The sequence below is a fragment of the Entelurus aequoreus genome, linkage group LG11 (genome assembly GCF_033978785.1).
Source record: "Entelurus aequoreus isolate RoL-2023_Sb linkage group LG11, RoL_Eaeq_v1.1, whole genome shotgun sequence".
In the NCBI taxonomy this organism is placed as follows: Eukaryota; Metazoa; Chordata; class Actinopteri; order Syngnathiformes; family Syngnathidae; genus Entelurus; species Entelurus aequoreus.
The window spans coordinates 59,974,068-59,991,499 of NC_084741.1; the positions used below are offsets into that span (position 1 = coordinate 59,974,068).

Genomic DNA, 17,432 nt, shown 5'->3' on the forward strand with positions numbered 1-17,432 from the left:
TCTGTCTGGTTGTGCCCTGCATTTGTTGGTTGTGTGTTTTTAATGTGTACCGTTCTTTTAAAGTGACAAAGCGCCCAGCAGTTTAATTGTTTTTGATAAACATTATGAAAATAATAGATAGTCTTACATATCTTCTGTATCCTTTGTCGTAATTGACTATTGTTTAACGCAATTTGTGTAGCAAAATACTGTACTTTTTCCTGTTTATCTAAAAGTGTAACACCTAATGATAGATTATTAGAAGTGTGTATAGTTTGTGACAATTTAAGTTTGTCTAGTTTACTTGACATAGCCATGACTGAATACTAAAAGCAGTGTGTGTATTGCTATAAACTGTGTGTGTCATTGTAATCATGAAACATACGCATCTGCCTTTTTACTGCAAAGTCATAAGATTGACTGAGCGAGTTGTTTTCACATATAAATGATCTAACATCACTGACAGTCTTTAATTTTTTGGGTTTGATTAGTCACGCATTTAGTTTAACAACAATAGTATTATTTTCAGTAATGTCTTGAATTTATTGCACAAAATAATACCTTGCGTTCCACTCTTTTCAATACCAACTTCTCTCTTACCTTTATCTTAAAGGATCCCAGAGGATAAGCGATGGAGAGATCTCGGACTATGATTGTGAAGATGGGGTCGGGGTCATAACAGGTAATAAACTACGGTCATAATAACACTAGTATGTACTTGTACGTGTGTTTACTTGAACCTTTTGCACGTGTAGTGTGCATAACATGAGTGGGTTAAGATAGCGTAACCAATCACCTGCAGGCCGCTTTTGTCTACCTCTGCACTGCAACTTGCTTTGTTGTCCACACTAAGATCCAAATACAAACCCCGTTTCCATATGAGTTGGGAAATTGTGTTAGATGTAAATATAAACGGAATACAATGATTTGCAAATCCTTTTCAACCCATATTCAATTAAATGCACTACAAAGACAAGATATTTGATGTTCAAACTCATAAACTTTATTTTTTTTTTGCAAATAATAATTAACTTAGAATTTCATGGCTGCAACACGTGCCAAAGTAGTTGGGAAAGGGCATGTTCACCACTGTGTTACATGGCCTTTCCTTTTAACAACACTCAGTAAACGTTTGGGAACTGAGGAGACACATTTTTGAAGCTTCTCAGGTGGAATTCTTTCCCATTCTTGCTTGATGTACAGCTTAAGTTGTTCAACAGTCCGGGGGTCTCCGTTGTGGTATTTTAGGCTTCATAATGCGCCACACATTTTCAATGGGAGACAGGTCTGGACTACAGGCAGGCCAGTCTAGTACCCGCACTCTTTTACTATGAAGCCACGTTGATGTAACACGTGGCTTGGCATTGTCTTGCTGAAATAAGCAGGGGCGTCCATGGGAACGTTGCTTGGATGGCAACATATGTTGCTCCAAAACCTGTATGTACCTTTCAGCATTAATAGCGCCTTCACATATGTGTAAGTTACCCATGTCTTGGGCACTAATACACCCCCATACCATCACAGATGCTGGCTTTTCAACTTTGCGCCTATAGCACCCCGGATCGTTCTTTTCCTCTTTGGTCCGGAGGACACGACGTCCACAGTTTCCAAAAACAATTTGAAATGTGGACTCGTCAGACCCCAGAACACTTTTCCACTTTGTATCAGTCCATCTTAGATGAGCTCAGGTCCAGCGAAGCCGACTGCGTTTCTGGGTGTTGTTGATAAACGGTTTTCGCCTTGCATAGGAGAGTTTTAACTTGCACTTACAGATGTAGCGACCAACTGTAGTTACTGACAGTGGGTTTCTGAAGTGTTCCTGAGCCCATGTGGTGATATCCTTTACACACTGATGTCGCTTGTTGATGCAGTACAGCCTGAGGGATCGAAGGTCACGGGCTTAGCTGCTTACGTGCAGTGATTTCTCCAGATTCTCTGAACCCTTTGATGATATTACGGACCGTAGATGGTGAAATCCCTAAATTCCTTGCAATAGCTGTTTGAGAAAGGTTTTTCTTAAACTGTTCAACAATTTGCTCACGCATTTCTTGACAAAGTGGTGACCCTCGCCCTATCCTTGTTTGTGAATGACTGAGCATTTCATGGAATTTACTTTTATACCCAATCATGGCACCCACCTGTTCCCAATTTGCCTGTTCACCTGTGGGATGTTCCAAATAAGTGTTTGATGAGCATTCCTCAACTTTATCAGTATTTATTACCACCTTTCCCAACTTCTTTGTCACGTGTTGCTGGCATCAAATTCTGAAGTTAATGATTATTTGCAAAAAAAAATTTATTATCAGTTTGAACATCAAATATGTTGTCTTTGTAGCATATTCAACTGAATATGGGTTGAAAATGATTTGCAAATCATTGTATTCCGTTTATATTTACATTTAACACAATTTCCCAACTCATATGGAAACGGGGTTTGTAAGACGTGCTAAACAGCATGTGCAATCTATTAAATTGTGTGTACTATTAGTGGGCGTGTTGTGTGCGATTGACTAAAATTGCACGTGCTATTCATAACTGGTGCAGACCACCTTATTTAAATGAGGTTTTAGCCTGTACTACACAGCTTTCACCATGTAGACATTGGATCATTTACTGCACAGTCATGTTATCATGCCCACCTGTGGCGTTTTGCTATCAAACAAGCAGCAGACATGTACCACATTTTATGGGCATTTTAGAAGCACTGCGATGCATCCACAATGATGCCCACTTTTTTTGTGTGCGCTACAGATGCGCTCATGGGGCAGAAGCTGCACTTACTGTGCTTAAGACGCAAAAAATGCATACTTCAAGGTTTTTTTTTATGGAGAATTATTGTTATTAATATATATTCTAAATGAAAAAAACAACACCAATAAAAAAAACACGCCAGCAGACACCAAAGCGCATCAATTATTTTGTCGGTAACACTTTAGTATGGGGAACATATTCACCATTAATTAGTTGCTTATTAAAGTAACAAAGACTTAATTTAGAGTTATTTGGACACTAGGGGAACATATACTGTAAGGGTAAGGGTTACTAATAAACAATATTTCTGAGGTTATTGAGGGAAGACTCTTAGTTAATGGCTTACTGGTTGTATAATAAGACCATGCAGAATAAGGCATTAATAAGTACTTAATAATTACTAAGAGCCAATATGTTACTAATTTGCATGTTAATAAGCAACTAATTAATGGTGAATATGTGTTCCCCATACTAAAGTGTTACCATTTTTTTTTAATCAGCCCCTTAACTCACCCAGCATGCAGCTATAAAATTATAAAAGGATGTTGCTGTATAGACGATATGTCAATTTGTTTTTTTTTCTGACAGACCATGCAAATAGGTTGAGCACCGATCCTGTGTGTAACTGTCAGTTTGCACGTACCTTTCACATGTCAAGCGAACTACAAGGATCTGGCGAGAGTCAGGTTAACACCGAGTAGGACGACACAAAATGCTAACCACTAAAGCTTAAATGGAAAGTATGATTGATCGATCCAGATGTCGATACCTAGTATAATATCATAATATAAACGACACTGAAGTGAATAAATCATATTTTTCTTTTTCGTGTTCTTATGATTACAAAATATTATTTTCTGGTGTTTTTTTGGTTATTGCTTACAAACTCAGGGATACAGGAAGACTTTGAGGGCAAAACCCAAATGATTTAAATGAGAGCCAAAATAAGTTTTTGATTAGTTATCGTGCACTCTGATATACAAAATACTAACACATTTTTACATTTAATATGATAAGCTTCATAAAAATGTGTTGTGTTTTCTTTAGTTACTTGCTATACAACATGTTCAGTTATTTAATCTATTGTCACAATATCTGATAGAGATTCAAAATCAGATCGGGACCATAGACCAAAAATGTTGATCGGTAAACCGGAATACAAATTCAGTTGAGTGTAGTTCTCCAAAGTAGTTCCTTCTACAGTCACAGATCGGTCAGTAGCAGGACACAAAGTTTGCAATTACAGTAGGGAAGGGACTCATAGGGCCCCATTCCTGGGTGGATCTTGCGTGAGAGGATGGGTAATCATTTTGCAATGCAGTCTGCTGAATAGGGCTGGGCGATTATATGATCACGATCACAGTGACCAGCTGTTGGCATTTTTACCTCGATCAAACATGGCAGAAAAGTCTGTTAGAAGTTACCACAGTAGTAAACAGTAGGGAAGCGACGGTGCTTGATATAATCCTGCACGGAACAATTTGCCTTTATTGACCGTGATCCTGTGTGTGTTTGTCTATGTGTTTGTGTACGTGTGTTTTTGTGAAAGTGTTTGTGTCCGTGTGTATGCGTGACCATCCCGTTCCACCGTCGCGAAAGTCAGGCTTGTCAATTAATGTTCAATGTAATTAATGTTCAATTAAGCGTGGTGCCTCGTCCCATTACACAGCTGATAGGGCAGCCCACAAGAATAAAATAAAGAAATATTCATTTCAGTGTACATGGGTGAAGGTGTGTGTTGCTGAGCCCGATCTGGACATAATCTGAACTGGACCTGGTTTTAAGAACCCTTTTGAACAATCTGTTTTCATTGACATTGTTTTCTTCTGGTGAAGATAAGGTCCTTTATTTATTTTTTATTTATTTTTTTTATTAAATTTTATTTTTATTCTAGATAAAATAGAATAAGATAAATAAATTTAAAAAAATACTTTTTCTTGAATAAAAAAGAAAGTAAAACAATATAAAAACAATTACATAAAAAATAGTAATTAATGAAAATGTTAGTGGACCAGCAGCACACCCAATCAGGTGTACTTTAAGGACTGTAACCCTAGCAGACTATATTATTCTATATTGTAGGAACCAGAAGTTTTTAATAACGGAAAGAGACAGCCATTTTTGTGAAAATGAGTGTGGATGGGGGAGATGGGGGAGGGAGGTTTTTTGGGTTGATGCACTAATGGTAAGTGTATCTTGTGTTTTTTATGTTGATTAAAATTTTAAAAATGTTTTAAAAAATTTAAAAAGAAATATGACTAACGCTAGCATAGAAGTTAAAACACAACATTGAGATGGAGCAACGACTTAAGTGACAGACTTTAGTTTCACTATCTCCTGCAGCTCACCAGTAATCCTGCCTTGAATGCGGATTCGACAGGCACTCGCAGAATGTCTTTGTGACTGAACTACTGTGTTGGTCCCGACTAGAAGAATAAATACACCCACTATTTCATTCAGAAAAAGGCATTTTTATATCTGAATATTTTTTAATCAGACCCTTTTGTTTCCATCCATCCATTCATTTTCTACCACTTGTCCCTTTCGGGGTCGCGGGGGGTGCTGGAGCCTATCTCAGCTGCATTCGGGCGGAAGGCGGTGTACACCCTGGACAAGTCGCACTTGCAAAGATTAATCTCCTCTGATATAGCATGTACTAAAAAACTCTGCAGGCACTTTTTGTTCAAATTATTTTTGAGTTTGTGGACAAAAAATATTTTGTTCCTGAACTAATCATTAAACATGTTTTATGTGTTGGTACACATTATTTTACAATACCTCAAATTCTACACTTTAATGTACTTTTATTAAATATAAGCTACAGTACAGTAATTGGGTTTTAAACAACTCTACAATTTTGGTCACCGCTTGTTGTTTGCCAAAGCACTGGCCAGAAGCACTGATGTATATAAGTCATTAAAGAATACAAATAATAATTTACCATTTGAAAGTGATGTTTAGTAAATCTTATACTAAATTATATTATATAACTGTTATGTAAATAAAAGTCATACAGTAATTTAGTGCACCAATGATACTTTGTTTACTGCAGAATTAACTCTGTGATGCCAAGCAAAAAAAAGAAAAACGAACTTGGAGAGGTCAGTGGCCTAGTGGTTAGAGTGTCCGCCCTGATATCGGTAGGTTGTGAGTTCAAACCCCGGCCGAGTCATACCAAAGACTATAAAAATGGGACCCATTGCCTCCCTGCTTGGCACTCAGCATCAAGGGTTGGAATTGGGGGTTAAATCACCAAAAATGATTCCCGGGCGGTGCCACAGCTGCTGCTCACTGCTCCCCTCACCTCCCATGGGGTGATCAAGGGTGATGGGTCAAATGCAGAGAATAATTTCGCCACACCTAGTGTGTGTGTGACAATCATTGGTACTTTAACTTTTAACTTTAAAAACTTTACCTCCACAAAACGTACCGAAAAAGAAGCAAAACTTGGGCCCCCAAACCGAGGTACGGACCATAGCATGGGTTACATGTACCGTTACACCTGTAGTAAACACAAATATAGATATGGACAAAATGACAGTTGTCAGCTGTGAGCATATATTACCACGATCAAACATGGTGGAAATGTCTGTTACAAGATACTGCAGTAACCCCGCCTTCCGCCCGAATGCAGTTGAGATAGGCTCCAGCACCCCCCGCGACCCCAAAAAGGGACAAGCGGTAGAAAATGGATGGATGGATGGAAGATACTGCAGTAGTAAATAGTAGGCATGCAATAGTACTTGCTATAATCCTGCACGGGACAATCTGCCTCTAGTAAAAATAAATTGATATTAATCGAGATCAGATGATATGAAAAAATTAATCGTGATCATTTTTTTTGCCATATTACTCAGCCCTACTGCTGATATAGATGAAAAGCGCCAATCTCCTTAGCTGTGGTCAAAGTTGGAATTGCCACAAAACACACCGTAAGATATACAACACTCTACTGCCATCTGGCGGCTGAAGTGGATAGTGCAGCTCCCAATTCGTCACATTTCATGTATCAAGTAAACCGCTATAGAAGGGGCCACGTGAATCCCCGTCCTAGTGTATTTAACTCTAATATAAGGCATACTTGCCAACCCTCCCGTTTTTACCGGGAGACTCCCGGTATTCAGCGCCTCTCCCGATAACCTCCCAGCAGAAATGTTCTCCCGACAAACTCCCGGTATTCAGCCGGACCTGTAGGCCACGCCCCCTCCAGCTCAATGCGGACCTGAGTGGAGACAGCCTGTTCTCACGTCCGCTTTCCCACAATATAAACAGCTTGCCTGCCCAATGACGTCATAACTGTAGAATGATCGAGGGCGAGTTCTTGGTTTCTTATGTGGGTTTATTGTTAGGCAGTTTCATTAACGTCCTCCCAGCGCGGTAACAACACACAACAGCAGCAGTCACGTTTAGTCTACCGTAAAGCAGTTCGTCTGCCGTAAACAGCAATGTTGTGACACTCCTAAACAGGACAATACTGCCATCTACTGGATAGCCTCCAGAACACTGAAATTCAAGTATTTATTTTATTTATATGTATAATAAAATATATATATATATATATATATATATATATATATATATATATATATATATATATATATATATATATATATATATATATATATATATATATATGTATATATATATATATATATATATATATATATATATATATATGTATATGTATATGTATATATGTATATATATGTATATGTATATATATATATATATATATATATATATATATACATATATATATATATATAAATAGCTAGAATTCACTGAAGTCAAGTATTTCATACACACATATATATATATATATATATATATATATATATATATATATATATATATATATATATATATATATATGAAATACTTGTTGGTGAATTCTAGCTTAAATATGTTCCCCTCTTAACCACGCCCCCAAACACGCCCCCGCCCCACCCCCGACCACGCCCACCTACACCCAACCCCCACCTCCCGGTATCGGAGGTCTCAAGGTTGGCAAGTATGATATAAGGTTCATGATATTACTGCTTCCTCTTTGTACCTAAAGCCATTTTTGATGTTCTCTCTACTCAAATATTTTTCCAGACTACCGGCCAAATGGAAGAGACTTCCAGAGCTCCACTTTGTCTGTCCCAGAACAGGTGATGTCTTCGAACCACTGCTCTCGTTCTGCCGAAATACATAGAGCGCGGTCACGCTCCCCCAGTGTTCCTCCGCCTTCAAGGTAACTACTAATTAGCATACCATACAGATTACCTGTGTATAGTTTTTGTTAGTTTTAATTTGCTTGTTTAATTGTTAACTTGTGTATATTTAGTTTGTAATAAAACACGTCAATTGTATCACTTCTTTGTCAAGTTTTACCATTTAAATAGTAAAAAAACTAAAATAATTGCATTATGTAAGGATAGTAAGAGTACACAACCTTTAATACAGCATCTATAACCTCACTTCATTGCTTACATAATGTCTAATTATTGTTACAATTGTTGATATAGCTTTTGGTGGTTTATGTCTTAATACCTTCCATGCGTGACGTGGAATTTGTCCCACACTCAGGTGAATCCTCTGACGAGTTGTGGGTCAGCTTCTTCAAATTAAATGACGGATCTTTCTATTAAAAAGACACATTTTTTTTACGGCTCCTTTATCGGAGTTGACCACAAATCAATTCAAAGTTTGTCATGTGACCGCTGCAGAGAATAAACGCAGGAATGTTAGCATGCTCATTACAGGAACGTTATTATTGTATATTACTTAATTTATTTAGTTACAAAAATGTATTATGATTCCTTGTAAAATGAAAACAAAATCAAACTTTTTTTAAAGTTTGGTAACAAGGAAGTTTACATTAAAACCACTGTGTCTTATATTTTATAGAGGCAGAACATATGTAAGGTGTGCACGCATTACCAAGATGGTGCCAATAACCCTCCATACCATATTCTCTTACTTGCTGTGAGGACTGAAAAATATTTCTCTGGGTGTGTTCGCACTTTTTTCCCAACTCGACAACAACTTGAGTCCTTCTGTTCTGCTAGTCAAGTGTGAAGTAAGTCCACCAAACACACGACTGGACCACACAGGTGGACAAATGTCTAGGGGAAATCCAGGAGTCTTTTTGATTGTCATGGTTAAAATTTTACATACACTTGTAAAGAACATAATGTCATGGCTGTCTTGAGATTCCAATAATTTCTACAACTCTTATTTTTTGTGATAGAGTGATTGGAGCACATTCTTGTTTGTCAGAAAAAACATTCATGAAGTTTGGTTATTTTATGAATTTATTATGGGTCTACTGAAAATGTAACCAAATCTGCTGGGTCAAAAGTATACATACAGTAATTTTAATAGTTGGTTTGGTTAGAATTGTGGCCAAACAGCTCAATTTTTGTTTCATCTGACCACAGAACTTTCCTCCAGAAGGTCTTATCTTTGTCCATGTGGTGTCAGATGAAACAAAAATTGAGCTGTTTGGCCACAATACACAGCAATATATTTGGAGGAGAAAAGGTGAGGCCTTTAATCCCAGGAACACCATACCTACCGTCAATCATGGTGGTGTAGTATTATGCTGTGGGCCTGTTTTGTTGCCAATGGAACTGGTGCTTTACAGATAGTAAATGGGACAATGAAAAAGGAGGATTACCTCCAAATTCTTCAGGACTACCTAAAATCATCAGCTAGGAGGTTGGGTCTTGGGCGCAGTTGGGTGTTCCAACAGGACAATGACCCCCAACACACGTCAAAAGTGGTAAAATGGACAATGCTGAAGAAAGAAGAAAACCAACTAATTTAGCTGAACTGCACCAAATTTGTCAAGAGGAGTAGTCAAAAATTCAACCAGAAGCTTGTGGATGGCTACCAAAAGCGCCTTATTGCAGTGAAACTTGCCAAGGGACATGTAAGCAAATATTAACATTGCTGTATGTATACTTTTGACCCAGCAGATTTGGTCACATTTTCAGTAGACCCATAATAAATTCATAAAAGAACCAAACTTCATGAATGTTTTTTGTGACCAACAAGTATGTGCTCCAATCACTCTATCACAAATAAATAAGAGTTGCAGAAATGATTGGAAACTCAAGACAGCCATGACATTATGTTCTTTACAAGTGTATGTCAACTTTTGACCACGACTGGATATCATCTCCATTACAAAGTCCACAGTCGACAAATAGACATATTATATGTAATCCAGAAGAAATCCAGAATGGTTTTGGATCTGATGAAAAAAATAATAGTGTAAGCACTAACCAGACCACAGTCATTCATTCAGGTCATTGTATTCTCAGGGCATTAAATTGATTGTAATAGGTTGTATTCACCGGACGTCACTTCTTGTAACTATGCTAGGCTCAAAGTGGTGGGGCTGTTCCAAATCATGAAAAAGATAAAAGTTTATTTAAAGTTCCTCGAGAGGTAATCTAAGGGGCAAAAGATGTGAATATTTTACAAAAGAAGACCAGAAAAGGGGCATGCAATCCAGTCGAAGAATGCACAAGTTTTCCGTGTTCACTTCACTAAAGGTTTGTTTGATATACTTTTAACGTTTAGTATTTCCCATTTAAGTGTTATCTTGGTATTATTTGTATTTTTTAAAAACACATGTTGGCTACAAATGTTTCATCAACCAAAGACTCGGCAAGTCTAAATAAAAGAATTATCAAATGTGAGCGAAACCTAAAATGGATAAGCTTTTACCAAAGGCAGCAATCATACAGTATATCAAGCTTTCAGCACATACACAATGTTGACATCTATAGTTATACATTGATAAAGACAGGGAAAAATGCAACCTTACCGGGCAAAAATGATGCATGTTCTATCCGGGAGAATCTTGATATCAGGTTCCTTGACCCAGCCACACACAAACAAGTAGTGGACCTCCATGCTTTTCCAAGTTTTCATCTGTTTTGTCGTGTAGATAGTTTGCGATGTCTGTAATACTTGAGATCACTTGACAAATCTTATTTTGATAACATATAGAGATAGATTATATTGCAAAGTAAGCATTTTTTGCTCGTATCTGCTTTCTGCAGAAAGATCTAGGCCCCTTACATTCTCAGATAGGTCACACTTTGTTGGCTGCACAGTAGCCATGTTGGTTTGGTCGCCCACCACTTTCTTCACTTTTGTTTAAAAGTCACAAGTCCGAATACAACCTATTGTACTGATTAGCTTGGAGGAGAGGCGAAATAACCTGTACAGTCCACTTGGGATCGATCCAATACCCTAAAAACGCACTCAATTACACACTGGGGGCATGATCTCCTAAAGGTTTGCGTGTACTAAATATGTGCAAAATTGATAGCGCACACAAAGCTGATCTACAGTACTAAGCTTGTGCACAGGATTGTGTCTCTTAAATGAGCAAACTAGAGAGTGCAATCCATTTAGCGTGTGTGTCTTCATGTTTATGCAGAATATATGCTGATTATTATAACACACACTCTCCTGGGAGGAGAAGATGCAATTATAATCATTTAGCACCCGCAATGTGATTTAACAAGGCTTCAACGGTTTTGCCGCTGCTATATTTGTGTCTATATTTAGCACATCTGGTAATTGCGTGCAAACTGGCACAGTTACGGCTTAATGGCTGTGAGAAAGGAGGTGATTGCGCTGCAAAGACAGACCATTGAGAGAGAGAATATTCTATCAGTGTGTCAAAATAGATAGACATAGGGGCTTTCGTCTATTCAGCACTGACATTTTACAATTGTTTAACTGCTAAATGACTTAAAGGGGAACTGCACTTTTTTTTGTGTGCAATTTTGCCATCATTCACAACCATTGTGAAAGACATGACACCGGCTGTATTTTTTTAATGCATTCTAAATAGTAGATAAATACAATGGAGCCTATGGTAGTTACTCTATTATGCCTATAAAACCATTCAAACACCTTCATTAAGGTTTTATATACATGTTGTAAGTGTATATGCCAGGGGTCCCCAAACTACGGCCCGCGGGGAGTCCCAAGTATAAAAAAAATAATAATAATAAAAATAAAAAATAAATTAGTTTTATCTGTCTTTTCTTATCCACTTTGTACCGCTTGCTACTCACGGTGTCTCCTAGCCACTCAGGCAAATCATACTGTCTAAAAATGCATTTTCTCATCGATAACGTGACATCATCACGCGCGCGGAAATTGCGCTATATATATCTAATATATATATATATATATATATATACATACAGCCCGGCCCCCGGCCAGATTGTTTTAACCCAATGCGGCCCCCGAGTCAAAAAGTTTGGGGACCCCTGATATATGCAATGTAGTAACGGGCACACTTATAATAACATATAATATTTATGTATTTTGCTCATTTTAACCTTACGCGGCGCATTCATTTTAAAAACATCACGGATTATTACTCACTGCAGACTTCATGAGAGCCAAAAAAACATAATAAAACATCACTTACTGTACAAGTTCTGCTGTCATTAGGATGCCGACTGCTGGCTTGTTAATATATATTTCCATTTAGATAAAGAATGACTTATAATCCTCGCAAAGAAAATGTGGGTGGGTGGAAGCAAGCGTCTTTTCGTGTCGTTCTCGTCATTCCTGGGTCTAAATTGGCTGTCAAAGTGTACCAACTTGTCGGAATATCTCTTTGTTCTTCTACTATCAAGGTGAGAGGCATGATTTAGGATTTAGAATAAGCAGGGAAACGAGAAAGCTCATCAGTCAGTCATGTAAAGATGGCACATAAGCTAGTGATCACAGCGCCACTTTAAATAGTTTGTCTGCGTAAGCGCTTATAACAACAAAATCACTAATACATGGTTAATATTCAAGTCACAAAATGCAAATGGAGTATTGTTGGCGATTTTTGGATGGTTATTTTTTTGTGTTTTATGGGCCGAATAGAGGACCTCTCATTGGCTCCGCTGTAGGTCCTCATTTAAATAGGGTGGTCTGCACCTCTTTTGCATTTGTTATCAAGTGTGGATCACCCGCAACACGGCCACTAATAATACACACATTTTTATAGTTTGCACATGCTATTTGGCGCTTGTTATTTGGATCTTAGTAGATCAAACCCCAAGTATCATAAACCTTAAAGTGTGAACACACCCTCACCATGTATATGCTTGGCACTGGCAGACCATAGTTACTTTCCCCTTGTTTAATCAACATTTGTAGTTTTCCAAAGCTTACTTTAAATCAGAGTCAGACATACGAAACACACTCTACTGTAAAGTGTCTGATGATCACAGGTATAGTAGACATTTTTTGTAGCTAAGGGGATTTGGACAGTAAACCTTTGCCACTTTACCATTGGCTGACATGTTCAGTGCACCACAATCCATTGTCCGCAGTAATGCTGCAACCAACACTACATATTTCAACTCTTTTTTTTACTTTCAAATATGTGTAAAAACTTTTTGAAAGTGCCTTATAGCGTTTGGAAATATCTCAAAATATACTGTTTGATTTCCTCATTGTTCGACCAGCTTGCCTGTGATTTTGTCCATCTCCAGCCCTCTTCTTTCCCTGTTCTCTACCTCTATTCCTTCCTTCACACCATCTTAGATCCATCTCTGTCTTCTGTCCTTCCCCCTATGTGGTCGCAGCCATTTTCTCACCCTTCCTCGATCCAGACATAATCAGCCTATTGACGCTCCTCAAAAGGAACCCAGGTAGATGTTGACCTGAGCTTGCATGAAGCCTAACCCTACCCATTCCAGCCCCACAACTTAGACCTTATCCTCAAAAACCCTCTGGGTACTGAGTCTGACACTATGGCATGTTCTTTTTTCAATTACAGTCAATGTCACATGATTTGTTTAGATGTCTTACATTGCCTAAACATAACAGTGTTGAGTTTCCAAATTAGCTTTTATCATTGCACTTAGAATATTTTTTTCTACTTTGCCTTCAAATGATTCAACACATGTATTGGTATAAAACAAGATGAGCAACCACACAACCAGTCATCCATCATCAGCATTTCATAATCTGGATTTCATCATCTTTATTGTTATCACGCCAACAGCCGTCTCATTTCCCTTCACAAACTGCCCACACAGCCCTTGAGGTGCTAAGTGTCGCAGATTAGTCATGACTTGAGAGTGTGATTAGGAAACATGAGAGGTCCGTTACAAGTCTGTTTACACTTTGCCAGATATAATTTTTTCCTACCATCCCTCGTGTGTGTGGTAGGAAACAACCAATGCTGACAAGCTGTACTATTTTTTGCCAGCCGCAACCACCGTGTGTACCCAATCTGCCGTGAGGAAGCAGTTAGGTTGCTGCGTTCCACTAGGATGTCCCGTGCCTATTCTGAAGGCACCTACTCTTCTGACTATGACTTCGAGAGGTATTGACATGCAGTATCTGCTGCGTCATCCGCCGTGTTGACGTCTCCATTTTTGATTTATCTGTGACTGTGATGCCAGGAAATGATATCCTGTTTGATATCGGTTTCTGCCAAGGAGACATCACTGCTCTGAAATTGTGTACAGTAGATGTCTGTTACACAACTGCCTCTCTGTTTGTTGGCTGAGGCTCAGAGCTGTTTGTGTTGCTGTCGCCAGCTGTACAACGGTAGACCAGTTGACAGCCCATGACTGTTGCTTCATTGACGTCCTTGTTTATGTTCCCCCATATACATTGTGTAAGCAACTGTACGGCGATGAGTGGTGTTAGTAAGTCTTAAGGGGCGTTCACACATTGCTGGTTTGGATGGCGGTTCATGGCGTTTCTCGAACCCCTGTAAATCCTGTCCCAACGATGGCAGAAAGCCTTTTTCAACCAGTTTTGAATACGATGAAAGGCGCCGGAGTACTCTAGCCTCTACTATGCATCAACCGCAGTGCCTTAGTGTCGCTCCTTGGTGGTGAGCCTGTGATTCCTCTGTGTTTAACTCTGCCATCCCTGTGTAGTTACTGGTAACCATGTCCACATCATGAAGATCTGGGAGAAAAATGTTACTGGCGGATTATAGCAGTGTTTATGTGGTATTATCATGGATCTTGCGGTGCCAATACGGAGGCTGCAGTTCTTTACACGGAGAAAGGCATTTTGAACATTTTGAATCGCAGAGACCGCAACAAAACATTTAACATATTTCTAAAATCTAAGGGTTCATTGCGGTGAACTTTTGAGTGACCGATGACCAGGTTTTGTGATCGATGTTAACACGGTCTTTGACGGAACCGCCATGAACTGCCAACTAAACCGGCTTTGTGTGAACACACCTACTGTGTTGTCATTTTTTACATGCTATTGGCAGTTGCTTTTAGTATACCAACTGCTTGGTATCTAAGATGCATTGCTGTGAGCAACTGTGGTTCTGTTTAAGTCTGGTGTCTGGTCAGAATGTGATGTTATGCTGATTACCCCGAGACACCTCTAGGACCCAACCAGTGCGGCAATAAAATTAAATAACGCACATGCTCTCTTTTCCAGAAACACTGTAAATGACCCCTCAATCTTTTGCCGTCTGGCTTTCAGTCAGAAAGTAGACTTGCGCCTCTCTGCTTCTCCTATGGGGGCAAAGTGATGAGTTTTCAGTACTCTTCCAAAGAGTCTGACTGTCTTTATTAAAGTGTCGTAAAATTTCCCCAAGGCTCAGCCGGAATCCAAATCAGGCTCAGCCTATAGCACAGATAGCCGTTAACAAGAGCTCTTTGTCCCATTTCCTTTTAAAGCACCGTAGAAAGGAAAGTGTTACTTACTAAGGAAAGGTGTAACTCTATCGTCCACTCTTCATCCTGATACAGTTTGTTTCCGTCTGCATTCAGGCTGTGTGAACGCAGCAAAGAGAAATGAAACCACAAAACTGCAAAACAGTCCTGTGGATACTGTATGTAGACAGAAGTGCGCAAATGTAAGCAGTTGCCTTTAAGTGATAGCTCCTCAGGATATGAACGATGAGGTAATGGTGCTTTTGTACTTAATGTACGTAAGTTCCCTGCCACAGAGTACAACATGAGTAGGATGAAGCTGCCAATAATACAGTATATTTGCCCACAAATCCCTAGAATTCTAGAATGGTGGATGCCAGCTAATGATTGCTTTAAATGATTTCAGAAAATCATGAGGGATTTTGTAAGGTCACTGACTGGTCCTCTGCAAGACCTTCCTTCAACACAAGAAATTAAAACAAATTTAGTACTGTATCAAACCCAATGTCTCCTAGTTAATTAGAAGCTGCACAATTACGTTTATCAGTACAAACTAGGGATGTGCTGATCGATCTGCAGACCATCAGTATTGGAAAATATTCATGTAAAATAATGTATAACAGTATATATTTTTAGTCCCTCAGCTGACAAGCTAGCCGCTAATTATGTGTCTCCACACAGTGTGCATTACTTAATATCTTTTTTTAATTTTTTTTTTAATTTATTTTTATTTTATTTATTTATTTTTTTTATATATATTTTTTATTTTATTTTATTTTTTTATTTTTACTTAATATCTTAAGTGTCATTATCAATTATCATTGTCACTTGAGGGTGAGGCTAAACATGTTACACACCTAGAACAAGCCAGGAGCAGACATGCTAATAGCTAACATAACCGGTAAGATAGCTTTAAACAACACCAAGTGCTTAGTAATGTTTAAGAAGTGTAGAGGGCAAAAATAAATAAATAAAAATGAAAAAAAAAAGTGAAGATGGAACCACTTTACAGCAGAAGGTAAGCCGCTATTATAGGAAATTGACAAAATAACAGTTAGAAAAAGGGTAGTACAACAACAACAGCTGATGTGTCAGCATTGTCACAGTCAGTACAGTAAGAGGAGGGCGGATCGATCCATAAATTGCTGGTGTTGATACCAAATGTAGTAATGCTATAAATGATCACTACCAGGGTGATTAGATTGATGTTTTTATTTTCTCAAATTATTTTTGTTGTTGTTTTTGTTATTATTTACAAACTTAAGGAATAATTCCCTGGACAAAGGAGGACTATGAGGGCAATAACCAAACGATTTAAATGAGTAGTAGATAATAGTATTTCTTGTGTTTAGTTATTTTGTACTATTGGCGTTGTTTTGCACAAGCAATTTTATGTAATAAAAGAGAAAATACATTGATATTGTTACACTGTTATTTCCACTCACCACAAATAAATGTATGGAATGAAAAACTTACAGTTCATACACGTGATTAGTATTGGTATTAGTATAAGGCGATCTCACTCAAGGATGATTGACAGCATAAAAATCCTCTTTGGAACAGCGTTAGTACAAAAATATTTGGTATGTATTTTCAATATTATCTAAACAAAAGGCTTTTCCAGTATATACAGTACATGCTCACAACTCCAGTACTTTTGGACACATTCCCAAAAGTATGTGAACTATGTGCAACATGATGTAGTGTTTCTTTAGATTCTTACATTGATTGGTATTTTATCTATTGAATCATTTTGTTTGATTGATAATTGCTTTGATTCTTTTTACAGCTCTTCAGATCGTATATGTACCCTGTGTGCCTAACATAAAGAACAGCCACATGCAATATAGATGTACACTTCACTTTGACACACTGTGCACCTCACATGAGCACTGATCGGAATGAGCCTACAGTCTTACACCCAGCACACATCACAGTTATCTCACTCCAGCTTCCCTTTGCCACAAGTTCTCAAACATTTTTGATGATTTAGCTTCTCAGTGAAAATTATTGACAAATATGAATTCTACCAAATTGCAT

General features: G+C 38.1%; 1 protein-coding gene across 30 annotated transcripts in view; it reads left to right on the forward strand.

Annotated features, from left to right (window-relative positions):
- rims2a (regulating synaptic membrane exocytosis 2a) overlaps window positions 1-17,432 on the forward strand; it is a 305,210-nt gene that overhangs the window by 207,217 nt on the left and 80,561 nt on the right. For 28 of the 30 annotated variants that reach the window (XM_062063652.1, XM_062063653.1, XM_062063656.1 and 25 more), the window contains 3 exons: window positions 593-661; window positions 7,828-7,966; window positions 13,967-14,083. In XM_062063652.1, the coding sequence (XP_061919636.1) occupies window positions 593-661; window positions 7,828-7,966; window positions 13,967-14,083 (325 nt within the window). The remainder of the gene's footprint in view (window positions 1-592; window positions 662-7,827; window positions 7,967-13,966; window positions 14,084-17,432) is intronic. The other 2 variants (XM_062063649.1, XM_062063659.1) reach the window with 1 other exon arrangement.